Source organism: Phasianus colchicus, chromosome 13 (assembly GCF_987193195.1).
Source record: "Phasianus colchicus chromosome 13, bPhaCol1.hap1.1, whole genome shotgun sequence".
Lineage (NCBI taxonomy): Eukaryota > Metazoa > Chordata > Aves > Galliformes > Phasianidae > Phasianus > Phasianus colchicus.
In genome coordinates this window covers 1,395,459-1,420,810 of record NC_143448.1, presented here as the reverse complement: position 1 = coordinate 1,420,810, position 25,352 = coordinate 1,395,459, and the positions used below count along the sequence as shown (strand labels likewise).

The 25,352-nt window shown below is 48.8% G+C and overlaps 1 protein-coding gene across 1 annotated transcript; it reads left to right on the top strand.

The window, feature by feature from the left end:
- The first annotated feature begins 482 nt into the window (after positions 1–482).
- AMFR (autocrine motility factor receptor) lies at positions 483–20,950 on the top strand. The gene is made up of 14 exons (XM_031614881.2): positions 483–739; positions 1,011–1,103; positions 2,176–2,340; positions 3,948–4,100; positions 7,121–7,161; positions 7,884–8,016; positions 8,535–8,668; positions 10,298–10,408; positions 12,265–12,455; positions 12,935–13,038; positions 14,708–14,842; positions 15,876–15,959; positions 17,930–18,114; positions 19,404–20,950. The coding sequence occupies exons 1-14, from the start codon at positions 548–550 to the stop codon at positions 19,549–19,551; spliced, it is 1,869 nt and encodes a 622-aa protein (XP_031470741.1). The 5' UTR covers positions 483–547; the 3' UTR covers positions 19,552–20,950.
- Positions 20,951–25,352: the final 4,402 nt, after the last annotated feature.

The following is a 25,352-nucleotide window of genomic DNA, read 5'->3' as shown; positions in this document are numbered from 1 at the left end:
GGTGTTCAAGGCCAGGTTGGATGGGGCAGCCTGGGCTGCTGTGAAATGTGGAGGTTGTTGGCCCGGTGTGTGGCCGGGTGTTGGATATTCATGATCCTTGAGGTCCCTTCCAACCCGGGCCGTTCTGTGATTCCGTGACAGACGCGCGTTCTCCCTGTAGCTCCAGGCCGGGCCGAGGCGCTATAGCAGCACGTGCGGAAGCAGCTCCGGCGCGGCGCTTCCCCCCTCCGTGTGCGGCGCTGCCAGCGGCTCGCTCTCGGAGCAGGCGCGCTCGGTGACAGCCCAGCTGGCCTCAGCGCGACGGCAGCGCGCCGCTCTCCAGCCGTTACCCGGGAGCGGAGCCGCGGTGCCGCGCTCCGTTCGTTCCGTTCCGTCCCCGCGCTCCGTTCCGAGCCGCCTCGCGCCGCGCCGCGCCGCCGGAGTCCCGCCCGGTGACTCAGCGCGGCCCGGCCCCATGCGGGGCGGTGCGGAGGGGCGGTGCCGGCGGGCGGAACGCGAGGCCGCAGGAAGCGGGGCCGAGAGGCGGCGGGGGCCGCGGGGCTCCGCGATGCCGCTGCTGTTCCTGGAGCGCTTCCCCTGGCCCAGCCTGCGCACGTACGCGGCGCTCAGCGGCCTGGCCCTGCTGGCCGCCGTCCTCAGCGCCCGGCGCGCCCTCGTCGCGGCCGGCGAGCAGCGTGCGGGCGGGCCGCGGGCCCTGGACGTCGCCTACTACCTGCTGTCCGACGGCCTCTGCGTCTGGGTGAGCCGGGCGGCGGGCGGGGCCGGCTGCGGGCTGCGGGCTGCGGGCGCCGTCGTCGCGCCGCTCCGGGCCGGCGGCTTTGTGTGCCGGGCGCCCCGCCGCGCCGGGCTCGCGTTTCTAGAACGAAGCGCGCCGAGCCGTCGGCCCGAGCGCAGCCGTGCGGTACGGCGGAGCCGCGCGGCGCACAAAGCGGCTCCGCCCGGATCCCCGCCTTCCCTCCCTGCCGGAGCGGGGCGGGAGGTCCGTCGCTGACCGCTGCGTTTCTGTGCAGGTGCTGGTGAACACGGCCTGCTGCGTGCTGATGCTGGTCGCTAAGCTGATCCAGCGCGCGGTGTTCGGCCCGCTGCGCGTCAGCGAGAGGCAGGTAAGGCGCGGCGCTCCTGCGTGGGGCCGCCGCACACGCAGCGTAAGCCGGCTTTAAAGCAGATGTCAGCCCTGCTTCTCGGAGTTCCGCGCGCTGTCTGACGGCACCGTGTGGGAAACAAACCCCCGCGAAGCCCTTTAGCCGCTCTATCTGCAGTTATAGGCTTCCCGTTGTTTAGTGGTATTTTATGAGCCCGTGGTCAACTTGGAAACCCGTCGTGCACACTGCCAGGTTGCTTACAAGCCTGCCTCGGCTCAGGGTGTTCATAACATCTCTGTTTCGCTCGTGTGCGGCAGCATTTCTCGGCCGTGTTCCACAGTTAGGGCAGTGCCAGTGCTGCTGGCTGCCATGCCTTGCTCTGTGCCCTGGCTGCTGCACGAGCGCGGTGCTCTCCAGCTCAGACACGGAGGGGGTGGCTGAAGAGTGGCCAGGCACGCATGTGGCCAGGACTGAAGGCTCACGCCTCTCGTTACTGCACTTATCCTGGGGGAGGAGGTTTGTCAGAATGCAGCCGGAGGGCAGTTACAGCCCAGGCTTTTTAACAGCAGGATTCTGCAAAAGATAAAAGCAGCAGCAGTGCTTGGAATAGTAGATATTTTAAAAATAAGCATGTAAACGTACGTTCTCTGGGAAAAATCAGGCTATGATCATTTCTGGCACGCAGAGCTGTGGCACGTGAGGCTTTGTGAGTAGCCACGGGTCCCTCAAAGCCTGTCGTATCTGTGATTCACTCCCTTGGAGCCTCTGAGTGGAGTATATAACAAACTGGCCAGGCTTTTTTTTGGTTGTACACGTTGACAGTGAGGATATGGAATTTTAACCAGTGATAATTCCCAGGTTCTCTCCCCTCTTAAAAACAGAAGTGAAAGGCAGTGACTGGATTCATTCGTTTTTGGATAGTGGGAAAGGCTTAGGGAAAGGCTGGTTATTGTTACTGCTGAACCTACACTGTCAGCATCGGGAAGGAATTCTGGGCATGTCTAAACTGTCCTGGTGGTTTCATTATGTTCTTTAACAAAACATGTGGATTGTCAGTGCTCTCTCCACAGTAACCGAGTGTCTTTCTTTTCAGCATCTCAAGGATAAGTTCTGGAATTTCATCTTCTACAAGTTCATCTTCATTTTTGGTGTGCTCAATGTTCAGACAGTGGAAGAAGTGGTCATGTGGTGCCTCTGGTTCTCTGGGCTTGTGTTTCTTCATCTCATGGTCCAGCTCTGCAAGGATCGCTTTGAATATGTAAGTTTTGATTAAGGGCTCTCTTTTGGGGTTTACAAATTTAGAGACACTGAGTTAGGATAGGTTGCAAGCAAAACACGTAGGCCTTCTCCCCACCTGAGGTGCTGAACGTGTGCACCTTCCATTAGCTTCAGATGATTGCTTTGGAATGCCGTGTCAATCTGTTTTCTCATCTGATAAACAGAGCCGAAGATATTTATTTTCTTCGATGAATTGCTCCTTATATCTGCCCTGTAATTACTGTTGCTTAACTCCGTGTCCTGTCTTCATAGCTCTTAGTGGAGAAATCTGGTGAGCACAACTTCCCTTAGAAAGGTGCCCTTTGGGACTGATCTGTAAAACCTCTTTGTGTCAATTCTGTGCTCATGTTTCAAGCTCACTTACATCTACCCAGTGCTGAGTCCCAAAGCCTTTATGATACGCAGCACAACTTTCTTCATAAGCTGTATGCCATTTCTGTTAATACCAGCAATTAATTTGATTGGGAGACCCAGAAACTGAAAACTAGGCAAAGAATTTGGAACAGGAATTTGAACTGTAAATCTTGTTCTTCAAGCATCTATAATGCATGTGTGTTTTCCTCAGCTCCTCTGTCCTGGAATAAAAAAGTTTAAACTAAAATGAATCCATGGATTTCCTCCTGGTAACTCTGTAGTGTCTTTATTTTGTTATTGATATCCTGTAAGGCCTTTTAATTCACAAGGAACCGAGCACCAAACTTGAAATGAGATGGACTGGGGCTGGGGAAATTGAGGCAGAAATGAGCCAGGCAGACATTGGGTAGCATTGGGCTTGTTCAGAGGGCTGTAAGAGAATAAAGTTCATAATAAGGGGAAATCCTTATTATATCCCTTCTGCCTTCAAGTGTGTATCGTAGTTCTTTGTTTGGACAAATGATACTGGTGTGATTTGCCTTGGAGACTCAGCTGGATGAGAAACTGAACCGAATGTAAACAAGGAAGAAGGGATTGATTTTAGAACAAAACATGGCAGTCAAATTTAATCAGAGTGGGGTGAAGCTCTGGGCAGCTCTTTTCCTTATCCTGTTCTTCCTGCTCTGAAAATAAGGACATGGACCCCTCTTTAGTAACTTTTGACTTGATCTAGACGTAATCTACTGTCAAGGTAGCTCAGATGATGAATATATTACATATGCTGTTGAATGAGACCATTTGCAATAGGCCTGTCCAGCAGTCTCTAGCTGCAGGTGAGTTTTTGGAGGGTGGTGTCTCATTCTTCCAGTGCTGTTGAGTTCATCCTCAGCAGATGCTGTGGATTTGATATGGAAACTACTGAGTGAGAAAGTGCCTGTGGTTTTATCACAGAAGTGACCTAAACATTAGATCAAATAATCAAAATGGTCCTTTCTGACCTTAAAAAGCCCTGTGAATGTAAATGAGAGGGAGATGAGTGATGCCCTGTGGTGGTGTGTCCCTTTAGCTTTATTGCACAGTGCTTATTGCTACATTGCGTGGTTGAGGTCGTGAAACTGATTTTCTTCTGGAAAATAAAAGCAAGGAAAAATTGTCTGGGGAAGTGAACATGGAGGGCAGGGGGAATGAAGTGCTAATTCAAACCTGTTATGTACTTATGTGTTTGTGCTGCAGCTGTCCTTCTCTCCGACAACACCCATGAGCAGCCACGTCAGAGTCCTGACCCTGCTTGTGGCCATGCTGCTGTCCTGCTGCGGGCTGGCAGTCGTCTGTAGTGTTATTGGCTACACCCATGGGATGCACACCTTGGCTTTCATGGCAGCAGAGGTGAGACTGCTTTCATATGGTGTTGTTTCTGCTCTGCTTTTCAATCCTCAGCTGGGGCTGTGTGACATTTCTTGGCTCGTTGTGGGTTTTCTTTTTGTTTCCCAAAAGAAGCAGCTCCAAAGATGCATACGAGCCCCTCTCCTGTGTTAGGATAGTTGCCAGATGTGCATTCTTTCTCTCTTCAGAGTTTAAGCCCACAAATACTCTTTGTCTGAAGAAGGAAGTAAGATAGATCTGTGAGATGATGCTGAAATCGGATGGCAGTGCATGAAAAAATAATGGTTGTGTTTCATGAGCATTGCAGGAAGGCTTAGTTGAAATTGCAGTTAAGGGAGAGGGACAGAGTGTACGCACAGTGTGCACGCAGCCCGTTCCCTTGAGGCTGTTTTTGATTTCATTTCTCCCTGAAAGGATCACAACTAACATCCTTTCCCTAAGGCATGCCCATGGGATTTGTCTGAATAGTTGCATCTCAGATGAGATGAGCAATTCGTGTTTGTGCACCTCTGTAAATATCAGGCTGTTTGTGAAGTACACGCCCATGTGTTTGTGGGGTGAAATCAATGTGCTTGTGATGTTATGGTGGTTGCACTGTGCCTAAGGAAGTGACAGGTGAAGGGGTGGTAACCGGTGTCACTGCAACTAAGTCACAGTGGTGCATCCTTAGTTCAGATAACAAATAACACCTAAGATCTGTTTTTCTTCTCCACTACCTGGAATTCATTCTTGGAGTTAGCAAAAACAATCAGCTGATAGCAGGATAATGTGGTGCTCACTTACTGGACACATCCGTGTGTTTTCTCTTTCTTCAATTCTTGAAGATTTACTGCTGTTTCTAATAGGGGAGTCTTTTAATGCTGCATCTCTTATCTTGGCTCAGTAAAATGGTGTATCTGCCCCATCCCAGCATGGGGGAGGTTTATTGGGAACAGTTTTGGTTTCCAGGAGCTGCCTGTGTGGTGCTTGGTGCTGATGTGTTCACTCCAGCTGTTCTGTCTGCTTGTTGACAGAGGAAAGTGTAAATGCATGGTCCTCAGCCGAGCCACAGGTCCATGCTGTCTTCTGTGCTGTGGAGGATGTATAGGAAAGGATCTCCTGCCCTCTTCTGCTTCTCAGATCACTGAGGGCTGTGCAACAGGCTGGGTTTGGTGGCTGTGGGTGGACTCTGGGAGGTTGTTTGGTTGTTCATTGACCTTAGTTATACTTTGGCCTGGGCAGCGTCCAAGTGCAATGAATTCCATGTTTCATTCTGTGTTGTGTACACAGATGAGCTCTTCCAGTTGTTGGGATTCACCTGCTTGCTGCCATCCCTATTCCCTACCGCTATTGCCTGATACATTGGTGATGAAAAGTAGCAAAGAACCGTTCCCTGTTTACTCTTCTTCACATCACCCTTGTTTTATGGACCTTTCTCCTACTCCTTCCAAGGAAAAGAATTCTTATCTGTTTGATCCCTTCCACATGGAACTGTCTAACCCAGTCCCTTCCTGCACCTTTTCAGTATGCCATGTGGATGACTGAGGAGTTCCTTTGACTTCAATAGCCAACACTTGTGGCAGTGGATTAAAACATTCAGGTTTCTTCCAGGTGCTGATAGTGACACCTCGTGGTCCTCAAGCTCTCAGTAAAAGAGCATTAAAGCTTGAAGGCTGAAATGTGTTCTCTGGCTTCAAGAGGGGCCCTGCCAACGTATTCTGTTCGAGTGTATCTAATTACATCAAGCTGCACTAAGCAATTCATCTCTCCCCTGACTGCAGGCGCCCGCTGTGCAGTGCCTCACAGCAGTGTGTCAGCGAGTGGGAGCAGAGCAGGCGGCTGCCTTCCCTGTGCTGCGTCCTCCAGGGAGCAGTGTGCAGTGTGGAGCAGTTTCCTCTGTGTGCCATCACTGGCAGCTCCTCAGGCCTCCGAGCTGGGTCTCTGCTGGTGCAGCATTGCACTTTCTGTGCTGTTGCCTTGCTAACCAGCACCAAAATGTCTTGGCAGCAGAACGATGGATTGGAGGGCATTTCCCTCCAATCCAGATTCCAGATGCTGACTTAGGTTTTAACCTCTTCAAAGCTGTAAAATTCTTCAGATTTCCTGCTGACAAACGTCTTCCTTGCTGGAGACTTCCTGCCACGTGTCCTAGTTCTGACATCACCCTGCGCTCCGTGCCGCATCCACCCACAGCTCGGGCGGTCGTTCCGTTTCACTGCCTGTGTGGTGAGCATTGGGACGTGTTTACTTTTCCTCTGTGGTCTGCTCATGGCTTCTCTGTAGCCAAAACCCTGAGAACAGAGCGAAGTCTCTTTCTCTTACCCACATTTGGCATAGGGGGGGCAAAGGGGGTCTGACAGCCCCATAGAGCAGCCTGAGCGCTGAGTTCTGTTGAGAAAGGTGTCTGTGCCAAGCACAGTGCACAGTGCAGGGTCATCTGCTGCTACATTTGGAGCTTTTTCTGTGCTGTTTGATTTGTGTGCCTTATTCTGAAGCCCTTCTTTGGGCAGCGTGCTTTTCACAAACAGAAAAAACATTCAAAACCACTTTTATTGCTACAGTGGCATGTTAGTGTTTGTGAAGTTTTTACTCCATTGCTGCGTTCAGTGCCTGCACCGAAGGCATGCCAGCAGGCAGCTCTGCAGGTACAGTGTGCTGTCACTCCTTGTAAATCCCCTGTGCTGTGGCATTTCCTGGTATCTGCTAGCTGCGGGGGGCTGTGGGCAGGCTGGGGGTTCATCCTGTCCCTGTGCTCCCATGATATGGCACAGCAAAGGGCCCCACAGCTGAGAGGGGTGATGGGGCTGTGGGTCCTCCGTGGCCAAGTGTTTAGGTCATCCAGAAACACACCTTTCTGGTGGTTTGTCTTCAGACAGCTGTTTTCCTGCATTTTCTGTACCCAGTTATGTTCTGTGTTCTTAACCTAGAGAGGTTGTCACAGGTATGTTGTGCACGCAGCTGTTTCACAGGACTTCAGGCTGCTCTGAACTTGGCACAGCTAACCAGGCTGGAACACTGCTAACATCTTATTTCCTCTTTTGCAGTCTCTGCTGGTGACAGTCAGAACTGCTCACGTGATTTTGCGGTGAGTACTTCTGTGGTGGTTGCTCAGGAAGTTTGTGCGTGTGGTGTGGATGTAAGAACTGTATGCAGTCACCTTGCTGCATTGCAAATGTGTATTTGGGGATGGGCCCCTCCTGCTTTGGGAACAGAAGTTGTACAGTGCATGGATCGCTTTAGAGGCTGCTGATAGAGCAGTGCTTAAGAGCTGGATTAAAATGGATTGGCACTGCTGTTTGGGGATTGATTTATGCTCCTTGATACCATCGTATGGTGTTTCTTTTAAGATCCTAATCTCTCTGACTTTTGCTCTAAAGAAGTCGCATGCTCATGCATCTGCAGGGCGTATAGAGGGTATGACATAAAGCTCTTTGTCCAGGTCTGGACTACCAGCATTCTGGGTCTGTTGTTAAGCTGTAATGCCTCACCTGAGACACACCTCAGAGGCTGAGCAATGTGGGTCTGCAGCATGCAGTGCTGTCATGTCAAAAGTGGCTGTAAGAGCACACAGGAGTTCAGTGAACACCATTGTACCTTTTCTGCTGGGGTCTGTAGTGCCAGTGTGGGCTGAGCACTGACTGCCTTTTGCCTTTGTCAGATATTGCTGTTTGAAACCAGTAAAGTTAAAGAAAACAAAGCAAGTGCTGGGCCTAGAAAGGGCAAAGAATCCAAATCCAGAAGATAAATAGCTTAGACATTTTAGCTAATGAAAACCAGCAAGTAACGTTAGTGTCTGTGCTCTTGCAGATATGTAATTCATCTCTGGGATCTCAACCATGAAGGAACGTGGGAAGGTAAAGGCACATACGTGTACTACACGGATTTTGTCATGGAGCTGACCTTGCTTTCGCTGGACTTGATGCATCACATCCATATGCTGGTATGGAGTGCTGCAGATAATGCTGAGTACCTTGCCTTAAAGCAGTGGGTGCTGGGTATTTCGAATACGTATTTTTGTTTTGCTTATTTCATGAGCCAGCTGTTGTAGAGAAGTTCAGTAAATGAAGAGGAAAGTGTAGCATGGGGCTTCTGGCGTTCTTTCCTCCTGTGTAATTGCAGTCTTCATAAATAACTTCGTTATGGAGTATTAACTACTGTGTAATTACCTGTTTAATTGGCTTTATTATTGAGCAATCAGACGGAATTATTTTTACTGGCAGCAGGGGGCATTCAGGCAAACAGGGCTCAAACACCATTTCTCCTGGTTGGGAATGCTGTGCTGCTCAGGTTGTGTTTGAGAGGGTGAAGAGCAGCAGTTCCTGTGAGCAGGCATGGTTAGTTTGAGTATTCTTAACAGAAGAACTGATTTCCTGGGCTCTTAAAAGAACGGATGCAGTTTCTTGTGGCTGCCTCCTGGTTCCCACTTCTGATCCCAGTTGTTGTTTTCTTTCCCCAAAGCTGTTTGGCAATATCTGGCTGTCGATGGCAAGCCTGGTGATCTTCATGCAGCTGCGCTACCTGTTCCATGAGGTGCAGCGAAGGATTCGGCGGCACAAGAACTACCTGCGTGTGGTTGGAAACATGGAGGCCAGGTGAGCTGCCTGCTTGCTCTGGGGTGCACATTGTGCCGTGGGGAGAGGAGCCCAGACAAGAAATTGGGGTTCTCTTCCGCTCCTTTGATACACGATGGCATGTGAGCTGGAGAGATACTGTCTTCCAAATCCTGCTCTGAAATCTTCCTGCTCTAGAGGATGTGTTTTTGCAAGGACTTTGCTTTCATTGTATTTGTGATGAGGGATTCTGTCTCAGTTTATAGGGCTGACTTTTACCAGACATCCTGCTTTTGTAGAAGTAATGCTGGTCACAGGTGAACTCTCCAGTCCAGAATTTCTTCTGTTTGCCCTCATGTAGTGCCCGAGGCGGTGGGGGTGGCATAAGGTCTGCAGAGCTCAGCTTGCTTCATGTATTGGCTTTGGTTCTGATGGAAATTGATGCTTCTAATTTCCTCAGGCCGTGTCGTTCACTTACTGCCTGAAATTTAATCAAAATATTAATTTAAAAAAAATCTGTTCATTAAACGTGAGGCCAACTTCAAGCCAGCTGTATACCTGGAGCAGAGCTGAGGGCTGTTCAGGGTTACTTTAGGCCATCCCCCTGTACCAAGACAATGTAGAGAAGTGGAGAGGCCTGCTAAAAACTAAGAGTGTGCCAGGTGCTGCTCCATCTCTGATCCAATGTTGTCGTAGCTCAGCTGTGTCCTCAGTAAAATGAAGAGCAACAGGCAGTTTTCTGTACGTTGCTGTACCATTTTCATTTTAGACTCTGGTGGATTTGACCAGCTCTGATGCCTGCTGCTGTGTTCTAGGTAGAGAGAACAGTCTTCCCTGGAGATTCCCAGTGTTTTCTTTGCTGTAGTGCTGTCGTACCAGGTTTAGAGCTGCAAAGCCAACTTCATCCACAGTGCGTTATTTCTTTTCGGTAATGCAGCTGCTGAACCCTTTACATTGCTCTCAAAGCCATTTTGAGTTGCAAATAGTTTGGGCATCTTGTCTGAGTGACTTAATGTGTTGTCACCATCCTGATTGTTTCGAAAAAACTCTGTTCTGGCTTCCTGGCAGCATGCAAGCTAGCTTCGTGAGTTTGTGTAGTTGGTTTTCAGGTGTGTTGTGCAGTAGCAGGACTGCAAAGTGGTGTTGTGCCACTCATCTCTGTACTGTCTGTACTGTTTGTCTTTGGGTACTGTGCAATAGATACTTGCATGGCACTGTAGTTTAAATATATAATAATTCAAAGACAAGTAGAGGTTGGTGAAATCTGAGGGCAAAATTTGTCAAACCAGAAGTACTTCGGATCCCAGGAAGACATTTTAATGGGTACAGCTATTAAAGCTCATTTAGAAAAATGACATAAGCCAAATCTATACAGGTTGTAACTTGAAGTTCTCGACCTAATGATCATACTCCTTGGAAGACAATAAGTCAGAGCTATTTGAGCTTAGGGTGTATGCAAGATGTGCCAAAACAAACTCTGTAAGAAAGCATGGGAGGGACGTGTATGAGTTTTCCTTTACAGTATGAGTTCTAGTTATGGCAAAGATAACAAACACACCTCCCCTAAGGAAAAATGAACGTGGAGGGTAAGGTTTCCTCAGCACAGAATTCTCAAGGCAGAAGGCTGTGCTGAGTTGGGATAATCATTACTTCTGTCTCTTCCTTTCATAGGTTTGCAGTTGCAACACCTGAGGAGCTAGCAGTCAATAATGACGACTGTGCCATCTGCTGGGACTCCATGCAGTCTGCAAGGAAGCTGCCCTGTGGTCACCTCTTCCACAAGTACGTTGTTGGGGCTGCAGGGCCTGGGGAGAAGGGTTCTGTGGGCAAGCGTGACCCTTAGAGCAGGGCAACAAGTAACCAGCTGTCAGCTGAGCTGTGATTGCTTGCTGCCTGGGCTTGCTTGGTCTGCTTCTAATTACAGAGCAAAAGTAGTGTTTGCTTCCATTGCTTCTGTGTTGGAGTTGTTTCATTTGCTGCCTTCTTTCCTCTGAACTAAGAGTATATGTGTTGTCAGCTGTTACACAGGTAGTACTGAGTTATGGTATCTCAGCTGCAAGTCTGAACCCTGCCTTGCTGTGGAAATACGTGGTAAAATAGGCTTTCTTTTTTTCCCCTCCCTTCGTCTCAGTCTTTGCTTCTTCCATGAGCTCGTGTTGGTTTTCAGGCAGTGAAGAAAAATTGGAGTTAGATCCTTATGTACTCTTCAGATACCAACATCAAGGAGAAAAATAGCAAATATTCTTTGTACAGCACATCTTTACATGGTGATGAATGTTCCAGGACGTTTGTGGAGGTTTCATCTAATTAAATGGTTTTGTTGGGATCTGAGTCCCTCAGGGCTGTGAATTAAAGAGGTTAAACAGCCAGCTGTGGAGGTCACCTGGCACTGCTAGTTGGGACTGGGAAGCTCTTCACCAGAGGATGATTCTCTGCACTGTTTCTTGCACCCAGTGAGTCACAGTGGGTGCTTGTGGAGGTAGAGTGCTCCTTAGATGCACCTTTCCTTTTGTAGCAGTGCATGCATCTTTACATTTTTTCTTTAAGATAAAAGGAGGTATGGGGCTGAAGGTGGGAGTTTCTGAAGTGCCATTTGGTTAATGTGCATGGTCACTTAAATTCTCCCTGTGCTGTCATCTGAGCAGGTTCTTTTCTGCAAACAGCTTTTTACTTTTCTGGTAACTGTCAGAGCAGAGGTTAGAATCCGTGTGCTAATTTGTTGTCATTTGTGACAGCCTTGCCATAAATATTTATCTGTGTTCCAAGAAGTCTCTAATGAGATAATTTGCCACAGTAGCAGAAACTCCTCTTCCAGTGCTGCTGAATCAATGAATATTTAATCGCCTCCTGAGCACTTGAGAAGCACAGGAGCTCCTCATCAGAAATTTATCTTCTCTATATCTAAAATGACCCTTTTGTTGTTTTTTTTTTTTCCTCTGAAACTTGATTACCTTTACCTCACTGCTGCTCCTAGGGAGGGAACATGTTACACCGGATGACTTTAGCTTGTATGTCAAAAATAGGTTAATGCACAGCTCAGCTCTGAGTGCTCAAAGCTGCATTTCAAACACCTCTCTCTTTCTGCAAGACAGCAAATGTTGAGAATTAGGAGATTGTTGCAGTGGCAGATGCTGGTTTGTATGAATGTATTTATAAAGTTCCAGAGTTGTACTCACTGTGATGGTTTGGCTCATGACTTTTTTTCAGAAATACTTCAAAACTATGAAAGTTCCTATCCACATCACTCTGGCAGAACTGCTATGAAAGTTTGTCCATGTCTTTTAAATATTTGCCCAGTTACTATTTGCCCTTTTTCAGCTCGAGGTGGTGAGAGAAAAGGCACTTTGTTCCTTCTTTCCAGGCTGAACTTGCTTGTTTTGAGCTAGGCAGGCATCGTGCTTGCACTGGTTGAGTTTGGGCTAAATCTGCACCACTTGAGTATTTTCAGCTGGAAGGAAAAGGAACACAGCCAGTCGTCGGGAGATCATCAGACATACCTTGCAAATGATCTCTGAGCAGTCTGTGTGCACTTGTTAATGCTCTGAACAGAATATGCTGCAGCTACTTGAGGTACTTGCGATAATGATGCCTTGAAAAATTGCTGCAAACTCACCATAATGTTCCTGTGTTCCTGTTAGCTCTTGCCTGCGGTCCTGGCTGGAACAAGACACATCTTGCCCGACGTGCAGAATGTCTCTTAATATCACTGACAGCCATCACGTGAGGGAGGATCACCAGAGGGAGAATCTGGATGAGAACCTGGTCCCCGTGGCAGTAGCAGAAGGCAGACCACGCTTGAACCAGCACAATCACTTCTTCCACTTTGATGGTGAGTTGAGCAGATCTGACATCTGATGCTGCTGACCAAAAAAACAGAGGGAACAGCCTTCTATAGGGGAGCATTCTCTGTTTCTGTGGTGCAGGCCAGTTGGACCTGACCCACTCTGGGACCAGTTTCAGCTTGGTTAGAAACAGCGCTGTTTTTAGTAAGATTGCTGGAGTTACCTGTATTCCAGAACTGAATCTGGTTCTGGATTATTTTAATTTTCCATCCAATGGGAAAAGAGGGTCTTGTTCTCATGATCCTCCTGTAGCCCTCAGCTTGTTAAGCCTCTGTGCCAGCATCTGCTAGGAGCGGTCACTGATTTGCTCCAGCCATCTCCATCCATAGGGAAGACTGCAGTGATAACTCCCTGTTTGTTCCCTGTGGAAACATGGTTACATGCATTGAATACACGTGGAAGTACTTTGCCTGCTGAGAACCTCTTGCATGCATGCCTGACTTCCCTTGTGATTTCTTATCCTTAGGCTCTCGAATTGCCAGCTGGCTGCCCAGTTTTTCAGTAGAAGTGATGCATACTACCAATATCCTTGGTATCACACAAGCCAGCAACTCCCAGCTCAACGCTATGGTAAGGCTGCTTGGCTGTTTTGGATCTCAGCCTTCCTGTTTGTGCTGTGGGGGGAAAGGGGTGCGTGTGGATAGAGAACAGAAGGGGAAGAAAGTCCGAGCAGTGCTTGGGTGCCACGTGGAAGTCATCTTCTGAGTGAGAAGCTTCATTTCAATGAAGCTAGGGCTCTGGGTTGTTTTGGATGTGTGAACACAAAGGATAAATAAGTGATGGAGAAAAATTGCATGTGCTTTCCGTGGGGTGTAGGTGTAGATGGGTAGACCTTTTCTTAGCTTGCTTGATGTGACTTTAGCTTTCCTTTAGTACTCGGCTTCACTCACAGCTTGGAGTAGCTAAGGGTCAGAGTACTCAGAAAATTCAGTTGCTGGTTGGTTAAGTGGCTCACTGTAGCACAGTTGACTTACTGATTCCTGACAATGATAGGAATGCTGAGGATGAAGTCCCAGGTTTGACCATGAATAAGCTCTCTACTGTAGTACAAGAAGAGAAGGAGGTGGCATTATGGAATTTCTTTGGTTTGAGAAGTGGCATTTCCTTTGAGTTCTCCAGGCTGCTGTGTGCTGTAAGTCAGTAAGTGCTCAGAGGTATTGTGTGAAGGTGACAGAGCTTTCCCAGTGCAGGACCTCTCCAAGCCTTCATGATTGTTTAAGCCTCGATAGGATAAGGACACAATTATTTGGGGGCTTGGAGTCAGGGGGTGGGAAGGTGTTGGCAGATCTTAAGTGAAATATGCAGGGACTTTCCACCTAAAGTCAGCTTAGGTTTTTTTACAGGACAGAATGACACAAATGGGCTTTTATTAAGGATGAGTAATGATTTAATGCTGCATTATTCAAAGGTGCAATTTATATTGAAATGTCTGCTTTAATGGAAAGGCAAAGTTAGCAAACCACTGAAGTGTTACACATTTTTAATAGATATGAAGCAAAGTTCTTCGTGTTACTGAATAAAACCCTAGGGAAGTATTTCATGAGAAAGACCAGAGGCTGAAATGCTACATCAGTTGTTTTGGTCACAGAGGTACAACAGAGAGTAAAGTTTGCTGCAGCTGGTTGTGTTTCAACACTTTGTCAGCTGGTGCAGTTTTTTGCTTTGCTTTTCAAACTCCTTGTACTCAGTTTTTTTTGTTGTGCTCAGTTTTTTCCCTTGTAACTTTCAGAGCTTTCAGACTGCATGAAAGCTGGTCTGTAAGCAGAGTGGCAGGAGAGAATATGTGATTAAAACCTCTTCCATGTGTCCTTACCATCTTGGAATGCATCTGGGACAGAGAAAAATGATTTTATTTAGGTGGCTTTTTAAATGCTCAGCTAACTTTCAGTGATGCCTGAATTTTGTATAGATCTGTATTAAAGGTGCTGTCACAAAATAAGGGTTGGGAATCTTTTGAAGCCTTTATCTATGTGCCTCTGGGAGTAGGAACGTACATTTTCAGGACCATGTGGTGCCTCCATAGGAGTTGCAGTTTTGCTGTTGCCTTCAGCAGAGTCGAAGTATTGCCCTGTAAATCACTGCCAGAATGGTTTTTTGTTCCCTTCGTTTTTTTTCTTCCTGCACGTGAGTTGTTATAACCTAAACTTCGAGCTGTTCCTTTTTCCTGTTTCCAGTAAGACACTTACCAGCTAATTTTCTGTGTCTCTAATACTGCCTGTACAAACCTTGCTTTCTCCAGGCCCACCAGATTCAGGAGATGTTCCCTCAGGTTCCTTACCACGTGGTTCTGCAGGATCTGCAGCTGACCCGTTCTGTAGAGATAACCACCGACAACATCTTGGAAGGGCGCATCCAGGTGCCTTTCCCCACACAGGTAAGTCATGAGACTGTGCACATACAATGTCTGTCTTACATATGGACTGAGCTTGTAGGGGTGAGTGGCATTGGGTACAGGCACAGTGAACCCAGCTTAGCTCAGGGCAGTGTTACTCTTCAGATTTTACCTGAAGATGTTGCAGTTGGAAGATGCCAGACAGCCAAAACTGGTCTGCGTGTGCTGTATCTTCATGTTGCAATGTCTGACTTAATCTGAACATCTCACTGTTGTGTATGGTTGAGGTATAGGCATCTGTTCCTTGCCATAGCTCGTGGAAGGGCCTTTTGATGTGTTAGGATGGCTCTCAGCTGTGCTTTAGCATTGTCCATGTTTAATGCAGGGCACTTTCTTTATGTGGGAGAGCTGAAGACTGGCAGCAGTAGGCTGTGGGCTGTCCCTGGTGGTGTGATTGGGCTGCAGGATGCATCGAGTGCTTTCCTATGCAGTCTCAAGTGCATTGTGAAAAAACACCTTGGGGTTAGTTTTTCCTTTGTCTGGAGCTCCATAAATGCAGTATATTCAGTCACATATCAAAAATGTGTATTAAAAATGTCCTAGCTGGAGACAAATATTTGTTCAGTGAAAGCAGCTCTTCTCCGTTGCTCGTGTGCAGAAGCTTTAGAACATTTCCAGTTGATTTCTCTGCTGACAGATGATTGAATCGCACCATTTAGGAGAATTTTCCACAAAGAAAGTAGATGGCAAAAGCGTGCCTTGTTCTTAATTAGTGATAGCACATCTCAGTAAAGCAGTCTGGGGACAACGGCTCTGCTGGTAAGGATATTGAATTCTGGCTGTGTGCACATCAGATAGTGCTGTTATCTGGGGTGCAGTTTCAGCCTGCGTGTGGGGAAGCAGAGAGAATTCTCTTTCAGCACAGTGCTTTCTGTGCATTGCTAATGGATCTGTTTTTAAATGGGATGCAACACATGATGCTGCAGAAGGCAGAGTTTGAATGTGTTCATAGGGGAGCTTGTTTTGGGTTTGTTATTCCACAGGCTGCATTAAACCCGTGATGTTTGTGTTGCAGCGTGCAGAGGCTGCTAGACCTGCTTCAAACAGTTCTGTGGAGCGGCACAGCGCTGACCAGGAGGATTCTGGGACAGTCACCCAGGTAATGTGGTGTATCTGGAAAGAGTCCAGCAGAGGGCCACAAAGATGATGAAGGCCTGGAGCATCTCCTGTGTGAGGAAAGGCCGACACACCTGGGTTGGTTCAGCCTAGAGAAGACAGAGAGAAGATGTTATCAATGCTTATAAATGTGTAAAGCATGGGGGGCAAGTGGATGAGGCCAGACTCTTCAGTGTTGTGTAGTGATAGGCCGAGGGGCAGCAGCCAAAAACTGGAGCAGAGGAAGTTCCTCACAAATATGTGGAAGAACTTCTTTACCGTGGGGTGACAGAGCCCTGGAACAGGCTGCTCAGGGATGTGGAACTGCCCCAGGCTGCTCAGGGACGTGGTGGAGATACTTTGGAGATACTCAGGAGCCAGCTGGATGCCCGCCTGTGCTGCCTGCTGTAGGGAGCTGCTTCAGCAGGAGGTTGGACTCAGTGAGCTCTAGAGGTCCCTTCCAGCCCCCGCAGTTCTGTGGTGTTGTGGGGACTCCCATTGCTGCTCTCCTGCATGCAGGAATTTTACATTCACCATGGCCCAAACCTAGTGCAGATGTCCTTGGCACAGAAATACTGCTCTGCTGCTCCTGACCCTGCCACAGAAGAGCTGTGCTGGGAGGTCTTTGTGTTCGAACTCTGGCAGGGCAGCAGATGAGTGGTTTTCCAGGGATGCCAGGCCAAACCAGCAGCTCTGTGCATTCAGTGTTCGGTTCAGCTGGTGTAGGACAAGCTGAACACCCCTGTTACGCAGCCACAGAGACAAACCTGGGAGACAGACCTGCTTAGCTCCCTTCTGTTGGTGCTTCTGTTGCTGAGAGACTTGGGAGCTTAGGGGCATTCTCTAGGAAACTCCCATCTATTTTCTGTCTCTTCAGTTTTGCTCTCAGTGTTTAACCAAGCGCTTGGTGTATTGTAGATGTTCTCTTTCTTCTTGCCAGGAGAACATATTGCTGTGGTCAGTCAAACTCTTGTCTGTGTGAAAAGATCTAGCAGCAAACAAGCTACTGCAGCAAATTGCACATAATTTTGAAGCTTTCTGAATGCAAAAGGGAAGGGATATCAGAAGCCCTGTCATTGCCTGTGGGTGAGACTTGCGTTTCCAAATAATGAATAGATGCAACTTCACACATTATGTCAGCCACTGAGAGGGAGTGAGAACAACAACAGTTCTTGTTGCTTTGGGCTTCAGATTTAGAGTAGGTTTTACAAGCACTCAATCTTTTATGCCCACTTAGGATCTTTGATGGATGTCCAACATCGTGGCAAATGCATCGGAGTTCTTGTTGGCAGCAGGACATGTTAGGGGAGCTCACATGACAAAGGGAAGCACCTTTTGTCACGACAGCTGGGCTTTCCTCTGTGTCGTGTTATGCCTTAATTCCATCTAGAATTCAAAGAACTTACGATGGAGATAGCGACACCTTTCCCCCAGATTCTGCTGGTGGCTTTGGGGGTTCTGTGCTGATACAAGATACAAGAGGAGGGCAGTTTGGGGATGTGCTGTTGGCAGTGCCAATGCACGGTGCATGGTGTGCTGCACATCCTCTTTGTGAATACTTTTGCCATTCCTTCTTTGCTTTTGTACTGCTGATCAAGTCAGCTCTCCAGAATCTAGCTACATGAAGAGCCCTGTTTTCAGAGGGCATTAATTATGACTAATTAATGTTTATGTCTCTGAGATCCCTTCCACACACGGTGTGTGAGGCGCAGCGTTACAGAATACAGGCTCTTTGAACGTGGTTTGGATGAGCTTTGTTCTGTATTTCAGCTGGGGTTTTCAAAGCAGGCCAGGGGATGGAGTGCAGCAGGTGAGAGCCTGTCTTCTTTCAGTGCCTCAGAAAGTGGCAGCTCTTTGCAGCTTGTTAGTTTGATGCAAAGAAGCCCTGTTGGCAAGTTTTGAACAGATTTGAGACTTTTATTTTAATTGAAATAAAACCCTCTTTTCCTAATTTCCTCCCTCTTTTTCTCTTAGACCAAAAGAGTGCCACTTGAACTCAACTCAAGACTGGAAGAAATGGGAGAACTGAGCGAAGTGGAGGCAGAACCCAGTGAAGCAGAAGATTTTGAAGCCAGGGGAAGTCGCTTTTCAAAGTCAGCTGATGAGAGGCAGCGCATGTTGGTTCAGCGGAAGGAGGACTTGTTGCAGCAAGCTCGAAAGTATGTTCCTTCCTACAGCTTCAGCCTGGCCACTCGGTTTTAATCTCCCAGAATGGCTGTCACATGGATTATGAGCGCTGAAAGACTGGGGTGGTGCAAAGAGTATTAAGAAGGATGAATACATTGCTGCAGCACGCTCAGGTGCTCCTTAAGACCAGTGCCTCTGATAAACCCAGTTCTGAAACAGCATCTGGTGTTGCAGCGTGCTTCCCAAGTGGATCTAGCAGCAAACAGTCATAGGGTGATTTCTACAGCTTCAGTGAGCTTTAGTTTAAGCTTCTAGTAAGTGAGGAAACACTGTTTGTGCTGAGTCTCCTAGTACACTTCTAGTTAATCTCCATAAGTGTCAGCCTGTGCTGTGTGCTATTGCAGCTGAGTTCACTGTCAGGCACTGCTTTGCAAATACAGAGCAAGAGCAAGTATTGAGCTGTGTAGAGCTGACAGACCAGAAGAGCTTCTGATTAACAAGTCAGCACTGCCAAAGTGAGCGTGGCCAGCTGTTTCTTCCAGCTCAACTAGAATTGCACACAGAATCTTATTTTACATGAGTTATAGTCACGTTGGAGAACTTTACTAGAATCTTGTTGATGGTTTAAAAAAAGAGAAAGGAAAAGCACTTTGGAGATTTAGATAGACTTATAGAATTGCTCAGGTTGGAAAAGACCTTAAAAGATCATCAAGTCCAATTAGCATTTGCAATCAGCGTTATCCATTTTTATCTCAGAGAGACTGCTGAAAGGGCCAGCAAAAATACACTGAAATGCCTTCATGTGAATAACTGGGAGATATGGTGCCTTCTGAGTGTTTGTAAATAGGCTCCTGGAATCATTTTCTTCGTTTGAAAAATGACGTGTAGTGAGACAGAAGCATTTTTGACTTTCTAGTTTTCTCGTTCCTTTCCTGTGTTGAAGAGCTGTGGAATTGCCAACTGCTGTGTTTTGTCTCTAAGCACAGAAATGCATCAGGCTGTTATCTCTGGGAGCTGCTTCCTTGCACTGTTGCATGATGTGGCACTTTGCAGCCCCAGTGCCCACCTGCCCGTGCCTTCCTTGTCCTCAGTGAGGGAGCTGCAGGTGCTGCCTGCACTTACACGTGGTGCAGCGGTGGGACCCAGTCAGTAACTCAGCGCAGGTCTCAGTGTCTGAGGACACCATTATTGTGCCCATGCAAAGTATTTTCCCCTTCTGGTGTGCTTCAGCTCCCGCCTCGTTTCCTGGATGCACACACCGTTTTCTGGAGCCAAACTGAGGTTGGGCTGCTGTCACTCATCTCCCTTTCTCCTCTTGCAGGCGTTACTTGAACAAAACCTCAGACGAAGAGCTGAGCGTGGAGAAGCCCTCAGTGCCCGAGGGAGCCTCTGCTGACCCGGTCACACTGCGCCGCAGGACGCTGGCGGCCGCCGCCGAGCGGAGACTGCAGATGCAGCAGAACTCGTAGCGCTCACTGCTTCTCCTTCCTCCTCCTTGTGAGCAATGTTGAATAAAAGAAATGAAATACAAAAAACCCCTGCGCTTTCTATACCAGCAGGAAAGTGTCACTTCAGAGTTCAGCTAGCTGTGCTGCCGAGCGAGCTGGCTGCCGCTCTGCTGTATAAAGCATGTGGTCTAATCATGTTTGGACAGCTGACAAATTAACCTTTTTTGTAATATTTTCTATGTGACGTTGATCCCCTCCACAGACAAAGGCAATTTGTAAACCACTGATGTGATTTCTGTGGCTTGCACGAGGCGTTAGCCTGACTGCACAGCAGAAGCTGAGGGAGATGAGTTTGAATTGAGCAGCTGTGGGTGCAGGTCAGAGGGCACTGGCACGGTCATCCTGTGCCAGGGAGAGTGGCTGCAAGAGGGGAAGGAAGCGCAGGGATTGGCAGCAAACCCTGTGTTAGGTGAGCAGCTGCTCTCAGCTCACCTCCAGAGCAGAGGCAGGAGCTGTGTCAGCTGGCTGCAGTGCTGCTGTGGTACTGCTGGAAAGTCCGTTCGTAGGCAGATGGAAGCTGTCTGGCGACATAATGTAGGAAAAAATGGAATTGTTAATTGTGCAGTGATGCTCTAATTCACAGCGATTCCAGCATACAGCACTTTGTTCACCATTGCTGGGCTCCTGGCACTGGCCTGTAGTTGTGCTCGCTCCCCAGGGCTGCGCTATTTTCCTTTGAGCCAGAAGGAAGTGAGAAGCAGGGAGGAGTGGAGCGGGGAAGAGGGAGCACAGGGGAAGCTGCAGCCCCCAGAATTCAGTGTTACCAAAAGCTGATGGAATCCCATTGAGGAGCCCACCTGTTTTGGACTGCAGAGCAACACAGACTTCAAGGCAGAGGCTGGAGATAGCTCTGATATCGCACTTGTAATTTGGTTTTTAAGCCCACAACTCCACCATGAGACAGAAGCACCAGGGCAGATGGCCCTTAGGCACCTTGCAGCCCCATCTGCTCACCTGGGATTTTTCTAGAGAATTTCTGACCCCACGTGCACCCAGAACCAGCAATGCTAGCTTGCGTAGTGGGATTTTACACAGCTGCGACTTAACTGTCCGATTCCTGGTGAGTGAATTCCTGTACCGCTGCCCTTTAGAAGGAGCCCAGTATTATCTAGAATCGTTGGTATCTTTTTTTACTGTTGGTTTTTAGGGACGTTTAAAGGTGAATTTAACGAAAGGCGTTGAGTTGATGTTTAGGTGAAAGTAATTTATTGCAGTGAAATTTTTGGGAAGCCTTACCTTGCGATGCTGTTAGTAAACTGCCAGGAATTTTTTTTTTTTAGATGATTGGTTTTGCTCAGAGCACAGCTGTTTGGTTTTATTGTTTAAAAAAATGAAATAAAATCTTGATCAGTGTTGGAAATTGTGTGCAAATTCCTGTGTGTGATGGGAATCCAAGCACGGTGTGAATGTGGAGATGGAAGAGAAATAATGCCTGGGGGGAACGGAAAATAAAGTGGGTTTGGGGCTGTCTGAGAGCCTGGTGGGTAGGAATGAGAGCTGCTGGGTGTGTGGGCAAGGCAGAGTTTGGCTGTGAGGGTCAGAATCATAGAATGGTTTGAGTTGGAAAACATCTTAAAGGCCGTGTGCTCGCACTGCCTGCGCTGAGCAGGGACACCCACAGCTCCATCAGTGCTCACAGCCCCGTTCCCTGACCTTGGCTGCCCGCAGGGATGGGGCAGCACCAGCTCTCTGTGCAGCCTGAGCCACTGCCTCACCGCCCGGAGCGCGAAGAACTTCTTCCTTAGCTCCGATCTGAGTCTCCCCTCTTTCAGTTTGAACCATTCCCCGTCCCATCACAACAGACCCTGCAGGACCCTGAGCAGCCGCTGGGGGGCGGCCGTGCCCGCGGCTGAGCGCTCCCGCATTGCCCGGCCCGAGAGCTGGCATGGGCTGAATCCCAGCAGGAGCGAGGAACGTGGGGGTAAAGGAGGTACAGCTGAGCCAGTGAGGTCCTCTAACGGGACAGGGATGGGGCTGAGATGGAAATTACGGAATCGTAATCATGGAAAGGTTTGGGTTAGACCTTAAAGCCCAGCCTGCCATGGGCTGGGTGCCCCCCCAGCTCTGCATCCAGCTTGGCTCTGAGCACCTCCAGGGATGGGGCACCCACCGCCCTGTGGGCAGCAGCACCGGAGCCTCACCACCCTCCGAGGGAAGGATTTCCTCCTCACATCTCACCTACGTTTCCCCTCTGTTAGTTTAAAGCCATTCCCCCTTGTTCAATCGCTACTAGATGGTGTAAAAAGTTAGCCTCCCTCCTGGAATGGGGATGAAATTGGGATGGGATGGGATTGAAATGGGGATGAGATGGGATGGAAAGGGGGATGGGATGAAAATGGGGTGTGGAAGGAATGGGATGGGATGGGCCAGTGGTTGGAGCAGGGTGGGGCCTGGAGAGGAAGCCCAGATCCAAGGTCAGGTCCCAGCACTGCTCATGATTCCTGGATCCTGGCTGCAGGATATCCTGGAGCGGCTCCTGGCCCCACTGTAGTGGGGGTGAAGGGACCACTGCAGCTGGCAGGATGGAAGGTCCTGGGGATGTTCCCAAGGTCTGATGAGCCCTGGGAGCTCTGTGGCCCCACTCACGTAGCCCCAGCAGTCACCCAGCAAGGCCAGCAGCCCCAGCACTGGGGGGAACTGGTGTGTGTTAGCACCCCAAATGTGCACACTGCAGGGCTGAGAGGGAGCGAGGTTGGGTTTCTGCAGGTGGGGATGCAAGAAAAACTGGATTGTGTTGGGTACTGCTGTGCTGTTGTGGGACCTGAGCCCGTGGTTGGAGCTGCTCCTACGGGCAGCTTAACAGAGTGGGCTGATGGCTGCCAGAGGTGGGTTTTCATGATGGGAAGGAGCTGCACCTTGGAGCAGCCCGTGGAAATGAAAATAAAAAATGAATAAAAATAATCAAAATCAAGATAATAAAAATAAGTAACATGGACACGATGGGTTGCATGGGCTGAACCCAGTGATATCTGCTGCGGGGCTGAGCGCCGTGCCCCCATGCCCTCTCCCATCTGCATGACGTGGGGGATGTAAAAAATGCCAATAATGGCCTTGCAGATAAAAAAAGGACAGATTCCTGAGAGCAGGAGCGGGGTTCAGCCCCAAACAGCGGCCCTGACCCAAAGTGCTGCACAGCTCCACGGGCACAGCAGCAAACGGCCGCCTTCCTTTTTGTCCCTCAGTCTGCAATATTCACTCTCTGCAGCCCAAGCTCCTGCAGCGCTGTGAATCCCCTGGCTGACCTGATGATGTTTGGGGTCATTTGGGGATATCTGAGCTCAGACTGACCCCTCGCTGCCCTCACCACCTGCTGAAGTGGGGACACTGAGCCACACGCAGCTTGGAGCCTTTTCAGCATCACCTGATGACTTTTGCACCACCGAAGATTGGCCCATTGAAATATTCAGTCACCACGAGAAATGTTCACATCTGATTATTTTCTGTCATTCTTCTCCTGGTAATTACTTGTGCTTCACTTCCACACACACAAAATGTTGGAGAAATTCTCCTTCCAAGATGTGACTACAAAGACCTGGAGCAACGGGAATTGATGCTTTTTTTTTGGTGAAATTAACCCACATCTGCTGAAATGTTTCTTCCATAGGCAGAAAATTAGGAAGAATTTCTTCTCACAGAGAGTGGTGAGGAGAGGCACAGCTGCCCAGGGGGGGGGTCACAGTCCCTGGGGGTGTTCAAAGGAAGGGTGGCTGCAGAGCTCATGGACGTGGTTACAGGGCAGTTCTGGTGTACATGGGCAGCTGGACTGAACAATCTTAGAGGTTTTTTCCAACCTTAGTGATGCTCTGATTCTATTCTATGAAAATCCCAGCAGGTTCTGGTCAGATGTTTGGGACAATGACGTTGTCTTGCCAGCAAAGGCAAAATGCACTTTTACCTTTGTAATTTTAAATTACAATTTTGCTTGCAAATGTCTATGTACACATTTGGAAGAGCAAAGCCAGACATTATTGGCTGGCTGTTATAGGTGACGCACAACAGAAATTTACAGCAAGGATATGGCTTTGTACTAAAGTGCATTAGGTTGCTCAGAAAGGAGTGCAGGCCATGGGAACACCGCAGCTTTGGGCTGATTTTCCTTCTGGGTGGGCAGATGGAGCAGGTAGACCTGATTGGGTGCAGAGGTGGGGAAGACCCCATGCTCCAGAAGTGCTGAAACCTTCATCTCCAGCTCCTGCCCTGTAGCTTTGCACAACAGAAAGGGGAAAAATTCAGAGCAACACATCCCCCAGTGCAACACAGACCCTGCACCCTTCACCAGTGGGGTGGGATCCCATCCTGCGGATGGATCAGTTCCCAAAAGCAGGCATCTCGGGTACAAAACGTGGGCTGTGGGTCTTGTGCCAGGGACCATGTGTTGCTGCAGCTCAGGGCACAACGCCCAAAGGATCCCAAAAGGAAAAAGTGAGAGTGAGCGGTGTTGCTAGGGAACTGCAGTGAGTCGGCTCTGCTTCCCTGTAAATGAGTCCAGGAGAAAGCCCTGGATTTTGGGTCAGAAGAGGGCAGGGGTGGAGGATGCAGGGAGACATGAGGGAGAATGGAGGGGAACGTGATGGAGGCTGGAGAGAGCAGTGGAGTGGGTGGAGAGGGCAGGGATGGAGGGTGGAGGGGGAAATGATGGGGATGGAGAAGGAAATGATGGGGATAGAGGATGCAAAAGGCAGCGATGTAGGACGGAGGAGGAAATGATGGAGGATGGAGGGGGAGATGACGGAGATGGAGAGGGAAGGGATGGGGATGGAGAGGGAAATGACAGGAATAGAGGATGTAAAAGGCAGCAGTGGAGGATAGAAGGGGAAATTACAGAGGATGGAGAACACAGCGGGCATTGATGTGGAATGGGAGGGCAGCGATGGAGGATGCAGTTTGTGGTCGAGGCCAATTGCTCGACACAGAAGGAAGTTCGTTAAGCTTTAATGGCGCTTTGCATCAGCGGACATTATTTATGAGCCTACAGCATTCCTGCATCATTAGCCTTGAAACAGGTATAAAATATGAATGACCTTAATGAGAAACACTCGGCCGACGGTGAGGAGCATCCTGGCATTGCCAGCACTTGGCTGCCCATGCCACCACCCCGTGCTCTGCTGCATGTCCCCAGCAGGGCCGCCCTTCCTGCTGTGTCTCCGCAGGCTGGCACCACACTCACGGCCTCACTGGGTCGTGCCCTGAGTCCTGCTGGGTGCCTGCATTTGGTGGTGAAGCACAGAAATTATTTCCATGCTGTTTTCCAGCCTGGGAGTCGGCTGGCTTCTGCTACTAAACATAACTCTTCAGTTTTCCTTTTTTTTTTTCTTTTCCTAAAAATATTCCAAATGTTTTCCAAAGCAGAGCCCAAAGGATGCTATTCTCATCTCCCTTGTGGGCTGAGGAGTTAGCTTGCTTTCTGCCAACTCAAAGAGCCATGATTTCACATGGATCTGTCATTTCTTGTCAGGCTACTTCCATCTGGGAAGGCTCTGCTGGTGTTGCCTGGGCTAAGACATCTGGTTACTGCTGCACTGCCTTTCATCAGCAGCAGGTTTGGAAATATAAGATAAGGGGTGAATCCTAACACCCCGGCCAGTTCCATATCCCTCCACAATATAAATCATGGCTGGGATGTAAAAGGGTATTCAGATATAGGTGCTAGATTGCTTGGAGGACAAGGAATGCAACTCACCACACTGAATTCTCTCATCTCTACAGGAATAGTGATGTACCCACAGCCCCCAGCTACAGCAGGTTCTCCTCTTCCTCCTGCT